The sequence below is a fragment of the Phocoena phocoena genome, chromosome 3 (genome assembly GCF_963924675.1).
Source record: "Phocoena phocoena chromosome 3, mPhoPho1.1, whole genome shotgun sequence".
Lineage (NCBI taxonomy): Eukaryota > Metazoa > Chordata > Mammalia > Artiodactyla > Phocoenidae > Phocoena > Phocoena phocoena.
The window spans coordinates 5478517-5493305 of NC_089221.1; the positions used below are offsets into that span (position 1 = coordinate 5478517).

The 14789-nt window shown below is 53.6% G+C and overlaps 1 protein-coding gene across 2 annotated transcripts in view; it reads left to right on the forward strand.

Moving 5' to 3' along the window:
• The first annotated feature begins 13407 nt into the window (after window positions 1-13407).
• The window catches only part of TENT4A (terminal nucleotidyltransferase 4A), a 42763-nt gene continuing 41381 nt past the window's right edge, over window positions 13408-14789 (forward strand). For both annotated transcript variants that reach the window (XM_065874106.1, XM_065874107.1), the window contains exon 1: window positions 13408-14120. In XM_065874106.1, the coding sequence (XP_065730178.1) occupies window positions 13408-14120 (713 nt within the window). The remainder of the gene's footprint in view (window positions 14121-14789) is intronic.

Below are 14789 nucleotides of genomic sequence, written 5' to 3' on the forward strand. Positions count from 1 at the left end.
ACAAAGGAGCAGAGAAGCAGCTGGAAACACGTCACACCTGTGTGGATTGAGCGCCTCCTGCCGGCCAGCTGAGGGGCTGGGGCCAGTGCAGGGCTCAGATGCTCAGGAGGTAAGACTCCTGCTGTGATGAAGCCTATGGTCCACCTGGGATACCGAGTAAAAGGGTGAAAAATCAAGGGATCCCACAGTTGCCAGATTCCAGGCAGTGGGAGAAGCCCAACACTCCTTTTCAAAATCACTACAGTAACGTTCAGAATGACTGTAAATCTCCACTTCCTAATTCCATCACTTTGGGTTAATGTGGCCGGGAAAGCCTTGCAAAGGTTTTGGCTGGACCTGGGTCTGGGAGGTTGGAGTTGTACTGGGAGAGGCAAAGATGAGGTTGAGAGAAACTTCCAGAAAATTGGTGCACCTTGAACGCAGGTCAGAGACAAGAAAGACTGCGGCTCGCTAAGCTCAGGGGCTGTGAGCAAAGAACTCTGAGACCCTGGGCACCAGCAAGTGTCAGAGTGGCTGGAGGGAAGGCTGTTCTGGAGATTGAGGTCCGGTTGGGAGGATCTTGAATGTCAGTTCCTTTATTCATTTGACAACAGTGTATGGGACACCCTGCTGAGCTGTGCCAAAGGGTGCACAGGTTGGCACTGTCCCTGTCCCCAGCCGGGGCAGCAGAAGGGGACGTCACCAAGGTCACGTCACTCTGACATGGCTCATGGCCCATCCCCTGTGCACAGGGTCGGTCACACTGAAACTTTCTACCCAGAGCTTTGACCTCCTTCTCCCAGGCATTTGCCTTTTGCTCACGGGGTGGGGTGGGACCTTCCCCGGGACTGAGGAAGGTGTTTGACCTCGAGTCCTCATTCTGACTTTCTGATGGGAGGATGATCCCTGCGGTATTCCCTGCTGTCCATCCTGTACCCATCCCATGGGGGCAAAAGGACTCCACATAGGTCTGTTCAGTCATTGCATAATGAATGCACAAGTGGACGAATTTATCTACAGAAGAACCGAGAAAGACATGGCCACAAAGACAAAGCAAAGCTTTGACAGTTGAAATGGTTTCGTTCTTGTTTCCAAACATCTTGAGGTCAGAACATCCACTAGTCTTAAATATTTTTAAGATAAAAAGAAATGGACTTGTTAATGGCTGTTTTTAAACTTAGCCAGACTGAGGCAATGAACAGCCCTGCATTTATTAGCCCAGAGTCTGCAAATTCCAGTGCCACCTTGGAACACAGAAGCATTGTCTATGAGTGGGATGGACCACTGGTGAGATGTGGAGCATGCAAGGTGACATCCTTTGTCCAGAGGTGGCATTGGATCTCCATTATCCCTGATTGGTCTCCGTCCTCTGTCAGGATCCCATCCTCTCCCTTGGGTGTGGCTTCAGCCAGTGGGGTGTGACTTGATGTGGCATCGCCACATCCCAGCAGAATCCCGAGAGCCAAGGTGCGGCTTGGCTATGTCTTCCTTTTCCCTCACCATGTGACTGAGCTGGGGACTGGTCCTCCGGCCAGGGTCCCTGAATGAAGAAAGTATGATGTGGAACAGTGCTGGGAGGTGCTGCCGAAGTGTGCCGTGTTATTCCTAGAAGCCACTGAGATGGGGGCTGGGGGTTGTTACTGCAGCATAAACGAGCAAAGCTGACTAATCAAGTGAATTTCTTTTTATTTTATTTCATTTTATGGTATTTTATGGCCACGCTGCTCAGCTTGCGGGATCTTGGTCCCCTGACCAAGGATCCGGCAGTGAGAGCGCTGAGTCCTGACCACTGGAAGGACAGGGAATTCCAGCGATTTATATGTTAAAACGTTAAACAACATAGTGTAGGCCAAAGGAAGCGTGTATCAGGCCAGCGTGTCCTTTGCGGCTCGATGCCCACACCCTCCCCTCCAGGAAGGCTAAAGTGACTTCCGGTGATGCTGGCCCATCTCTACCTTAGGGCACGGTCCTCCTTCAAAGTGTCTGTGCCAGGACAGGCAAATGCACCATGCAGAGCCCCCCAGGCTGGAGCACCCTCCTTCCAGCCCCCTTGTGTAGGGGTATTTGATAACCCTGTCCACTCCCTTCAAATCCCAAACTTTTGAAACACAACTGTAAGTCCAGAGCAGGAGTCCGGCCCAAAAATACTTCCCATAGAATGACCATGTTCTCTCTGATCTGCACTAAGGCACCTCATGGCTGAAATTAAACACTCCTCCAATTCAAGAGAATTAATAAAAGGAAAACGGCAATGATTAGCATCCTGTCCTATACATTTTTTTTTTTTTTTTGCGGTACGCGGGCCTCTCACTGCTATGGCCTCTCCCGCTGCCGAGCACAGGCTCCGGACGCGCAGGCTCAGTAGTTGTGGCTCACCGGCCCAGCCGCTCCGCGGCATGTGGGATCCTCCCAGACCGGGGCACGAACCCGTGTCCCTTGCGTCAGCAGGTGGACTCTCAACCACTGTGCCACCAAGGAAGCCCAATACACTTTTTAAACCACGGTACTTGTCATCGTTTCTTTGCTGGTGGTGAAACCCATGCCTTTTTCACAACCTGTGGTCTGTTAAGGAAGCACGGAGGCATCGTGTACTGGTTTGAAACTTCAGAAATGGATTCATTTGATTGCTCCCTCATTTTCGGGGAGGAGGGTGCCCTGTGCTTTAGGGAAGGTGACCGTCCTGTGTCCTGTGACCGTCCACCTACCATTTTCTTTCATGAAGGGCTGTGGCCCTTCGTGATGGGGGACTCCAGCCATGATCCTGTCATGGCTCAAGTTCAGAAGGAAGGCGACATTAGGATGAGAATGTTTTTCTCAACAAATAGCCGGTTGCTGGACTAGGAGATCCCAAGCACCGCCTGCATCTGCCCTCCTGGCAGCATGGAATTCACTAGAAACGCCTCTGCCGACAAGTCTCCGGGCCCAGCTTTGCCTTCACCTCCAGCACTGCTTGCCTGGGCCTGCAAGGCCTCACAGTCAGGAGAAAAGAACCCGCAGGTCTGTACACTTTCTATTTTTAGGCCTCGGTGGACCTAAGCCAGTTACCCGAGTGTATGTAGTAATTGCTGAAATATTTTATTGAATACGGCCTTGAAAAATGACAACACACATCTTAAATCTACTCAGAAATGTGAACAGGTTTAAAACGCCATGCAGCAAATTTGCACAGTGACGAGCTGCCTCGCCCTGTGCCATCAGGCTGGTCCCATCCCCCCTTGGCTGCCCTGTCAACCACACCCACGGGGCTGAGCTCACCCATCGGCACTACAGGCCAGCAGTGAAGTTCCCTCCTAGACATGCCTCTTCAGACCAGTTTCTCTTCCAAACACAGCACTTATGTGGCCCACCGCCTCCTGGGTATCTCCCCAGGATGTCAGGCAGGGACATCTCAAACCTAACGTTTCCAAAAGGGATGCTTCTTTCTTTCCCTGTGTCTCCATCTGGGAAAGAAAGGCTCTCAACTGCTCAGGGCACCAACCTGGGTGGACCCTTTACTCTTCCCTCTGCCTCACTCCTCAGTCAATCCTAATAATTCTACCTTCAAACTCCATGCTGGATCTGCCCACTGGTCCCCGTCAGCCCCCAACATCCTGGGACCAGCGCCCGTATCTCTTCCGTGGAGCTGCCGTGGTGCCAGACTGGTTCCCTGCCTGGATTCCTCCCTCCGCCCGGTTGCCCTTCACAGAGCATGCGGGGCGACCTGCTGGGGGTGTAGGCGCCGTCTCCATTGCTGGGCCCAGAATCCTGTGGCCCTGGCCTGTGAGAAAGGACACGTGTCTGTGGGTCTTGAGGCCCCTCTTGTCTCTAGTTATTAAATGTCATATACAGGAGATCTTGACTCAAGCGATGGTTTAGCAATGACTGGAAATAGGGATGCTTCCATTCCACCCATCCAAGTCCTGGTTTGCACAATAGAACAAAACAGACATCCAGAGGGTTTGTCTGGGACTGAAGAGAAATAGAAAAATGAATGAGTTCTTCAGACCTGCAGAGCAATAAACTCTTCTCTTCCATCGCCAGGGAAGTTGGATCCTGACCAAGAGCCGAAAGCAGGGAGCATGGCCTTTGACTGCATCTTCCCCTCAGTTAGAGGAGATAACTAGGAAACTAAGGATGCCAGGAAAATTCTAGCTTCTTTAAGAATCTCTGCGAAATAACATTGAGAACACGCATGTAGCACATGTGCTCTGTGCCAGTCACTCCGGTAAGCACTTCACATGTATGACTCTTTTAATCTGCACACAATCCTACGCATAGGTTACAACTATTGTCCCCATTCTGCACATGAGCAAGTCAGGGCCACCAAGGTTAGTCAGCTTGCCCAAGGCCTCGCCGTCAGGAAATGGCAGAGTGTTTGCAAAGTGAGCTGGCTCCACAGCCCCTGTTCTTAACCAGACAAACAGATCTGGGTCTAAGAATGGGCTGTACGCCCCATTACAGTCCTAAAGCACAGGGAAGTTTCAGCAGACTCCGTGAGACAAAGCATCTGGGTTTACTTACCTACGACTGCCTCCCTGTATGGAGCCATAGCTTACGAACGCCAGGGGCTGTGGCAGTAACGTCTGGACCTGGCTGCCAGTGACCTCTGTCAGGGGCGGGGACAGAGCCCCTGGCGACTTCAGCTGCGGGAAGTGTCTGAGCCTCTGGTGTGTAAAATAAACACTCAGTAGGTGCTTCTGGTTGTAAAGGCTTCTCCAGGGAGTGGGAGAAACAACAAAGCCAAGGGGCCTCTACTAGCTAAGAATGAGATACTGAAAAACGAGAATTTTCCGGTTTCACATGCAGGTTGTCTTTTACATCGTAGATTTACATGCATTTATACCCATATTTCTCCTCTAATGGGATGCAGGGCACACAGTGAAACAGGTGGAGCCTGTTAAGTGTTCTGCGGTGCTTTTAGGAGAGCCCTGGGCAGACTCGTCGTTAGGGCCGGGCTCCCGTGTTCTCTGTCAGCGGGTCTGTCCTCAGGATCCTCACTGGAAACCTGGAAGCTCTCCGGCTCTTACCTCGTCCCTTCCTCCAGGTGGAATCAATTACAGGGCCGAGGGTTTTACCTCTGAAACGTATTCTATGGCAGAGTCAGTGCCGTGTGTTTACCAGACCCGTTTCCTTTCTGTTTGGGGTTCTCGGCTCGACTACACTTTCTAGATCCCCTCCGATTAGGTGGGTCCATGAGCCTGAGTTCTGGCCACCGGGATGTGGGCCGAAGATGCGCCGGCCACCCCAGGCCTGGCCCCAAACCTCCTGCAGGACCCGCCATCCTGCTCCTTCCCTCTCCTGCCGGCCCACTGCCGAGAACCAGCGGAGCCTGCCAGGAGCCAGGGAACCGCTGCACTCCTGAATTAGACAGCCTGCATCCTTGAGAGACCCCGTGAAGTCCCTCCCCTCCCAACACCCAGGCCCCATCAGGCCCAGCTGGATGGGGATGTGAATGAGAGAGAAACTCACTACGTCCTGCCTCTGCGATCTGAGGGTGTTTCTTACACCATCTACAGCTACTGACCCGAACTAGTTTATTTTCTCCTAAATATTCCTGTGCAAACCTAATACTGTCCCCATTACTGACTTTCTAGTTCTCTCCCCAGGCCACGTTCTCCTCACCTCTGTCCCTTGTGCATCACAATTCCATCTCCTAAGGCAGAGTGAGCCTCTTAAAACACAGCTCAGACCCTGTCACTCCTCAGTGCAAATCTTTTCATGGGGACTCCGATAGCCTCCAAAGTGCTGCAGCGTGGAATATGGTCTTCCCAGGCCTGGCCTTGGTCTACAGCGCCAGCCTCGTGTTAGATTTCTGTGGCCATCCCCTGGGCCCGGATGCAGGGACGGCAGACGTGTCTGTCCTCAGGGCTGTTTCTCTCCCCAGGCCTGGAACGTCCTTCATCTGCCTGCCTCTACCTCCCTCTGCTGGCTTACTTCTCTGCATCCCGCAGGATCCTCTGGCAACACCTGCTCCAGGCTCCCTTTTTCTGTATCCCTTTCAGCAACCTGCACGCCATGCATATCACTGTGTTTACTCCACCCAGATCACGTGGTTCAGAGACTGTGCCGGTTATCTTTGTGCCTGACACACAGCAGGGGCTCAGCAGCTACCCCTGAGACTTGACAATCACAAGTGTCTGCAGACGTTGCCAGATGTCTCCTGGGAGGCAAAATCCACCCCACTTGAGAAGCCCTGCCTTTGAGTCAGGCGGGAGAAGGGACCATTTGCTGATCCTGACAAGAAATCAGAGGGCACGTTATCTCGGTGGGGTCACCCTGGTCAATGTTGACCTGAACCTGGATTTTATCAAAACAAGCTCTCAAGGGACCAAATTCAGAAGAGACTGGGGTGGCAGACACTGGGCTTACACGGTACCCACTGCCTGCTTCTTCTGAGCTAACAGACCCCGGTCTTTGTCAACACGGCCATACGCCCAGCACAAGCAATGTCTCACGATTAGTCTAGGACTTTCTTGATCATTCTGTGTCTCAATATAAGTTCTCTGCTTTTCTTGCAGTTAGGGGTGGCCTTATAACTGGTTCTAGTCAACGAGATATAAGGCAAAATCTAGTGTCTTTTTAGAAATTTCTGCTTTTCTGATAAAAAGGGCCGCAAGCAGGAGACACCTCCCTGCTTCACCTCCCTCCATCCTTGACTGTGAACATGACAAGTGGGCCTGGGGCAGCCCTGGAGCAAAGGCCAGGGGAGCCACGGGCGGGTCAGCTCGGACATCCTCGGACACTGAATCACCCTGCCAGGGGTGCTTTTTCTTCTGACTCTTAGTTATGGGAGAAAAAGAACTCTTTGTTTTCATGTAAGACCCTGCAGTGGGTTGAATAGTATCTTTCCCCTGACCCCCAAATTAATGTCCACCTAGATTCTCAGAATATGACCCCATTTGGAAATAGGGTCTTTGCAGTTGTAATTAGTTAAGGATCTTGAGATGAAATGATGCTGAGTTTAGGGTGGGCCCTAAATCCAGTGACTGGTGTCCTTATAAGAAGAGGAGAGAGCACGGGGAGACTCACAGGAAGAGGGCTGCGTGGAAAGACAGAGGCAGAGAAGGAAACAATGCAGCCACGAGCCACGGGACACCAGGAGCCACAGGAACTAGAGGAAGCAGGGGGCGCAGCCCTGCCGACACCTTGATTTTGGGCTTCTGGCCTCCTCAACCATTAGGGAGTAGATTACACTTCTTTTAAACCTCCATGTTTGTGGTGATTTGTTACAGGCAGACCCAGGAAACAAATACAGCCACTGTTAGTGAAGTTTTCTGCTGCTTTAAATGAAACTATTCTTCAAAAAATATTTTTTAAATTTTATTTTATTGAAGTATAGTTGATATACAATGTTGTGTTAATTTCTGCTGTACAGCAAAGTGACTCAGTTTTATTTATATATACATACACACACATTCTTGTTCATATTTTTTTCCATTATGGTTTATCACAGGATATTGAATATAGTTCCCTGTGCTAGACAGTAAGACCTTGTTGTCCATCCATTCTATATGTAATAGTTTGCAGCTGTTAACCCCAAACTCCCAATCCATCCCTCCCCCCGCCATTGGCAACCACAAATCTGCTCTCTATGCCTGCGAGTTTGTTTCTGTTTCACAGATAAGTTCATTTGCGTCATATTTTAGGTTCCACATAAAAGTGATATCACATGATATTTGTCTTTCTTTGTCTGACTTACTTCACTTAGTATGATAATCTCTAGGTCTATCCATGTTGTTGCAAATGGCATTATTTTGTTCTTTTTTATGGCTGAGTAGTATTCCATTGTCTATATGTACCACATCGTCTTTATCCATTTAGATGAAACTATTCTCAATGAATACACTAAGACATGGATGGAAAAATGAACTTAAAAACCACACTGGGAGATTTAATTTCCAGGGTGCTTGTTTGAAGACAAGGGAAGGAGAGGAGCAGAATCACTAGGGCACAGCACAGGTGGATCGCTCTCTTGTTTTCTCTCACCTCTTTTTTCTCCATCATATTATTTGCCTCCCAGGGACCAGAGATTACCCATAAGCTACATGTAACCCACTGACAATTCGAGTCTGGCTCTCACTGTATGGTAGCATGTTCTGAATTAAATTGCTGTATCAAGGTGATTTCTACAGCAAAGTGTGACCCGTCCAGAAAATGCCTCAACTAGTGAGGGTGGTCATCACCTCGGGTGCCAAGGGGTCTGCAGAGGGAGGCTGTGCTGTGGCTGATTCTGTTGCTCAGTGAGGCAACCAAGGGCATCTTCTTTCCATCATTCTGCTCGGCCCCCAGAGCGTTGGTCCCCTCTCTTTACTAGCCTCAGCGTGGCTGCAGCAGTGCCAGGCATCCTATATAACTGTGTCCAGCGGTGAAGAGGGGAGTTTCCTCTTGGATGTCTCTTTTATGTTCACCTTGAAGACTTTCCCAGGAGTGTCCAGCAGCCTTTCCCACAGGTCCTGTCCTCTAGGACAGAGTCAGGCGTCGTGCTTATATTGGTGCTGGCAGGGAGAATGAGACCCCCAGGAGTGACGTAGACGTGGCATGATTCAGCCTCTGATCCAAGGAAGGTGGGCCCTTCCTGTGTACCTGGCCATGCTGACACCTGGGCAGAAAGGGGGCTCTGCCTGCTACAACAGAGGGGGGGCAGCAGGGCCAAAGGACTTGAGTGGGCAACCAGCAGCACCTGCCTACAGGTTGACATTTCAAAACAGGACATTTCAGGCTCACGTCTGCATTTCCAGTTTCCTGTGAGAAAGGCCATCTCTGGTACCTTGGGTGAGTCCTGTATTCCTGCCAGCTGGAGAGCAGCATCTGTGGTCCTTTACAGCAGGCAGGTGCTCTCTAGGGCCCCTTGTTCCCACCATTCCTCATTCATGTCACTCTGGGGCCCTAATTATTCCCTTCATAGCATCCCATGACCCTTGAATGTGACTTCAGCTCTTCTATCAAGGGGTGAAGGCTACTTTCCCACCCCTTAAATCTTGCCAAGGCCTTGTCACCTGCTTGGGCTCATAGAATTGGGAGGAAGTGAAGGCATGCCAGTCTGGCCTCATGCATGCCTGTTTGCTTTCTTGAAATCCTATTCAGCCACCCTGAGAATGAGCTGGGGCCAGCCTGAGAGGTAATGAGAGACACATGGGCCAGTCAACACTGGTGTGCCAACTGCTAGCCAGCCAACTGCCAGCCCTGTGAGTGTGGCCACTCTAGATCAGCCAGCCTTTGGTGTACCCTCTAGCTGACTGAAGCATCTAAGTAACCTTAAGCCAATTTCAGCTGTGTCTGACCCAGATCAGCAGAACCACTCAGTTGGTCCACAGACTTGTGAGCTATACCAAACACTTATTTTAAGCTGAGTTTGGGGGTGGTTTGTTACTCAGCAGTAGCTGACTAATACACACACGTGCGCGCGCACACACACACACACACACGCACACACACACACACACACACGCTGATTTTTTTGTCAGTTACTTATATTACCTAGTCAGTTCCTGTAAGCAATTGAGTTTGGAAATCTTGGATTAGGCAGAGGTTTTCAAGCTTTACTGTGCTTAAGAATTGTTCAGGGAATTTACTTAAAATACTGATTCCTGGGTTTCACTTCTAGAAAGTTTCAGTAGATTGGATGAGCCCCAGATTCCTGCATTTTAACCAGCATGTCTGATTCTGGTACAGAAAGCCCATGAAACACACTTTGGAAACCATTTGTTCGTGAGAACACTAAAACCATAATGTAATCTCAAATATCACCTCTCCTTTAATATCAGGAGAGAGAGAGAAGAGTGGGTTTTGGCCAAAAAGGGTAAATGTTGGGCTTACTGTGAAAATTGATAAGCAAAGAGAAAGACCTCCCCTGCCCAGAGTCTCAGAGACTGCATTTTGCCCTCAGTGTTGTTTCTTGATTTACATAAAGAAATATACTGCTTCTAATTTACATAAAAGATTTCTGATCAAATGCATAAATATCAAAATCTGGATATAATTACAAGAAGTTGACTGGTGGCTGATGAATCAAACTAAGGGGGATTAGCTAGAGGCAAAGACAGAGTGGGAGGTCATGGGGGGGGGAGCTTGAAATGTTGAAAACAAGTAAACAACGACAACCCGTGTACTAGTTCCTGGAAGCTCGGCAAGGCAACTTCCTGTTTCATTCCCATTGGGTCGGTTAGGTGACCATTGGTCACCCCACCAGCGTTCACTGAGGACCTGTCATGTGCCAGACACCATCCTTGAGTTGGCACCCAGCAGGGAAAATGACAGATAAAAATTCTTCTCCTGGTGGAGATTATATTCCAATGGGGTGAGGGGACACAGATGACAAACAAGGTAAACAAAATTTAGATTAGATGGTATAGTGGGTTGAATTGTGTCCGCCGCCCCCCACCAAAAAAAAAAAAAAGAGATACGTTCAAGCTCTAACCCTGGGTACCAGGAGAATGTAACTGTATTTGGAAATAGGGTCTTTGCAGATGTAGTCAAGTTAAGATGAAGTCAACCGCGTGAGTCCCAACCCAATGTAAATGGTATCTTTATAGGAAGAGAAGAGACACACACACGGGGAAAACTCCATGCACCGATGGAGGCAGAGATTGGAGTGATGTACCTACAAGCCGAGGAACACCAAGAATTGCTGGCAACACCAGAAGTTAAGAGTAAGTTTCTCCCACAGAGCCCTCAGAGAAAGCACAGCCCTGGCAACACCTTGATTTCAGACTTTTAGCCTCCAGGATTGTGAGGGAATAAATTTCTGTTGTTTTAAGCCATCTGGTTTGTGGTATTTTGTTATGTGGCCCTAGGAAACTAACGGAGATAAATGCTAAGAAAAATAATGCAGGGTAGGGTAGTAGGGAGTGTTGAAGGCTAGCTTTGTAGTTTAAACAGAGCCACTTGGAAGTCCTCACTAAGACCTGAGAGTTGGGAGGGACATCTCGGGGAAGAGCATCCCAGGCAGATGTAACAGCAAGTGCAAAGGCCCTGAGGTAGGAGTGTGCCCACTGGCTTGTGACTTGATCAGGCTAGGATAGGGCACCAGACAATGCAGGGACTTGTAGATCACAGTAAGGTTGAGTGAGAAAGAAAGCCACCAGAGGGTTTTGAGGAGAAAAGTGGCATGATCTTATTATTTTTTAAGTCCACATTCTTTTTTTAAAGGGTCACCCAAGTGGCTGTAGGGAGACAATGCCAAAGGGCTAAGAATGGAATGGGGGAAATCAGCTAGAAGGCGCTGTTTAAAATAGGCTAAAAATATTGGTGGCTTGAAGGGGGGGTGTAGGTAGGGGGTAAGGTGGACTGAGCGTAGCTGTAGGGCTTTGGCTGTTTCCGAAGGTGAAGCCAAGAGGGCGTATTGGTTATGGAGACAGAGGAGGCTGGGATGACTCCAAGGGTTTTGACCTGAGGCACTGGAAGCAAGGAGTTCCAGAATAGTGCCTGACTCGCTTGTGTGCGATTTTCTGTAGTTTATTTAACTGGACATGTTCTAATACTTGATCATAATTTCCACATGTACAACATACAGGTACTGAAAAACGTCTGAACTGAAAGAGCCACTTTTATCAAGTAACATCATCTGGCAAGAAACCTTAGTATGCAACACACGGACTTTTCATGTCGGTACAAGGTTTGAGGCGTCAAGCACTTGGTAACGTCGACTCACCTCTGACACAGACAAGGAACAGACCATTTGAAATACGCCTTGTTCCCACATATTTAACAGGAATGGCGCCCAGGCGCTGTGGGAGTGAGGCACACAGCCTCAGGGCCCTGGCTCGGTGCCGTGAAGTCGCCTGGCCCGGGAACGCATTCCCCGGACTCATGGGGGGGGGGCGCGGTCCGCGGGGTCCGGCAGGCAGTCTGGGCTGCCATGGCAAAGGCAGGCTGGCTTTGGATCTCACAGACTGCGTGGTTAGCTTTGCATTCCAAACAATACTATTGTCAGACCCGGCTCAGAGCATCCTCTGGACACGGGGAACTCAAAGAGCAGACAGCTGGGCAATTCTCCAATGCATCCTGCGAACCTGTGCCAGCTCGAACAGCCAAGGCCACGCATCCGACACACACGTACACGGGCTGTTTCTCTGATGGGCAGCACTGCCAAGCTTGCCTCGGGAAATCGCTCCAGTGAGCTAAGCTGAAAGTTTTAACAGCCGTTTCTGCATATAAAGTCATTTCTAAATGAAACTAAAAAAGCCTGTGAGGAAACAGGCAGATTAGGGCTCTGCCAGGGCACCCCTGGGCCCCGCTCCTGGCAGCCGCTCAGGGGCCAGTGCCGGCCGGGCGCAGGGTGTGAGACCTGCTCCTCCGGGAGGACGCCGGCGAGCACTTGTGAGGGCGCCGACACGAGGGACCGCAGCGTGACCGGCGGCACGCAGGACCCTGATGGACGGGAGGGGTCTTCGGGCATCTTTGTCCTTTCCCTGGAGCAGCGACGGGACCGCAGTGGGGCCTGTCAGTTCCCTACGCAGGTCTGGAAGGCCGGCCAGCGGAGGGCGAGGACCCCGCACGGGGGTGCGGAACGTCCACCGGCAGCGCCGGCCTCCCGTCCCTGCGCACGCGCGGCGCGGCTAGGCGGCTGCCGGTACCCCACGGCCAGCGCGCATGTCTCCACGCCTCAGCCTTGCGCGGCGGAGGGAGGTAGGGCTGTTGGGGCAGCCCAGTTTGGTCTAGAAAGGCCCACGAAACCGCCGCCGTCGCCGCCCCCCTCCAGCCCCTCCCTGTCGCGTATCCTTCCGTCGCGGTGCCCCCCGCGACCCCCCCCCGGCCCGCGCCGAGGAGAACCCCAGTACGCAGGCGCGGTAACCAAGGCGGCGGTGTCTAGTGAGGATTTGAAATCGGCCGCGCGTGCGCACTGGCGTTCCGGCCCCGGCAAGGGCGGCCGCGCTTCCTCCCCGCCAGCCCCCGCCCCGCTCCCTCCCCGCCCCTCATTGGAGCGGAGGCGGCGGCGCCCCCTCCTTCCCCCGCGCCCTGTCGCCGCCGAGAGTGTCTTTTCGCCGCCGCCGCAGCCGCTGCAGGAACGCGGAGCGAGCGGCGCGAGCGTGACCGAGGGCCGGGTGCACGGCGGCGGCCCTCCCGCGGGTCCCGGGCTACGCGGCGCCTGGGCCCGCCCCCTCGGCCCTGCCGCCCGCCCCCTCCGATGGCCTCTCCCGCCGGCCCGAGTGGAACGCCGCCGCCGCCGCGGCCCCCGCGCCCGCCTCGCGCCGCGTGAAGGGAGCCCGACAGGCCTGAGCAGCCCGCCGCGGCCTGCCCGGGCCCCTCCAGGCCGCCGCGAGCCGGGACCCCGACGGGAGCCGCCGCTCGCGAGCCGGCCTGAGCCGCGGCGCAGGCCCGCCCGCCCGTCCGTCCGCCCGGCCGCGCGCGGCCCGTCAGTCCGTCCGTGCGCGGCGCGGCCGGGGCTCGGGGCGCGGCGGGGGCGGGGCCGGGGCGGACGGGCGCGCGGGCCCGCGGGGCGGCGCGTGGATGGATCCGCGCGTGGCCTGGATCCAGCCCGAGCAGAAGGGGCCAGCCAATGCCCTGTGGATGCAGATCTGGGAGACCTCGCAGGGCGTGGGCCGCGGCGGCTCGGGCTTCGCGTCCTACTTCTGCCTCAACTCGCCGGCACTGGACACGGCAGCCGCGGCGGGGACGGCCGGGCTGGGCGGCGGCGGCCTGGCGGGGCCCGCGCTGCCCGCCGCGTCGCCCCCGCCGCCCGCGCCTGGCCCCGCCGCGCTGCCCCCCGCACTGCTGACGGCGCTCGGGCCCGCGGCTGAGGGCGCCCGGCGCCTGCACAAGTCGCCGTCTCTGTCGTCGTCGTCTTCGTCCTCGTCCAACGCCGAGTCGGGCACGGAGAGCCCCGGCTGCTCCTCGTCGTCCTCCAGCAGCGCCTCGCTCGGCCGGGCGGGAGGAGGCCGCGGCGGCGCCTTCTTCCACTTCGCCGACGGTCCTTCGACCGGACCCGGCGCGGCCAACGGGCACCCAGGGCCGCGCGGCCCCGCGCCCGCCGGCTCACCGCCGCAGCACCAGTTCCACCCGGGCCGCCGGAAACGCGAGAACAAGGCCAGCACGTACGGCCTCAACTACCTGCTGTCCGGCAGCCGCGCGGCCGCACTGAGCGGAGGAGGCGGCCCCGGGCCCCAGGCGCCGCGGCCCGGCACGCCGTGGAAGAGCCGCGCGTACAGCCCGGGTATCCAGGGGTGAGTGCGCGCGGCGCGGCGCGGGGACCGGGGAGAGGGGCGGGGGGGGGGGCGGTGCCCTCCCGTGGGGATCCCGGCCCGGCCGGGCGCGCCACCCCGCCGCGCGGCTCCCCGGGCAGTGCCGCGGGAGCTCGGAGGTCCCCATCCGGGCTCCCGAGGGTGCATGTTGGAGGCCAACGTCCGACTCCCTGGGAGGTTGTTATTTCCATTTTAAACTCCCCTTGACAAACGAGTGAAATGTCCGGATTCTTGCACTAACAGTGTAGGAGAGGGACCGTTGAGTCCGATTTGTGCAGATGTTTTCCTTTTCTCCCTGGCGAAACTGGAAAGGAGGTCGCCTAACTTTCTCTCCATCTCCTCCCACCCCACCCCGACAGGTTAGGGACCTTTTGTCAGAGTGGGGTGCAGATAGGTGTGGAGTTTGTTACCTTGCAGACAATTATAGTATTGCCAGGAAGTTGAATTAAGTGGAAGGTAAATATTGGTTAAATGTTAACTTTGTTTCTCCGCGGAAATACATTTGAAAGAGGATTAGATTTTTTGTAACGATACAATTTAACCAACAGCGAATTTAAAAATTACATTTTCGGGAGGGGGTTTCAATGTTACGGTTTAATTTTGTGCCGAAAGTGACAAATAGCATCATCTGCATTTTTTTTTAAACGAGTT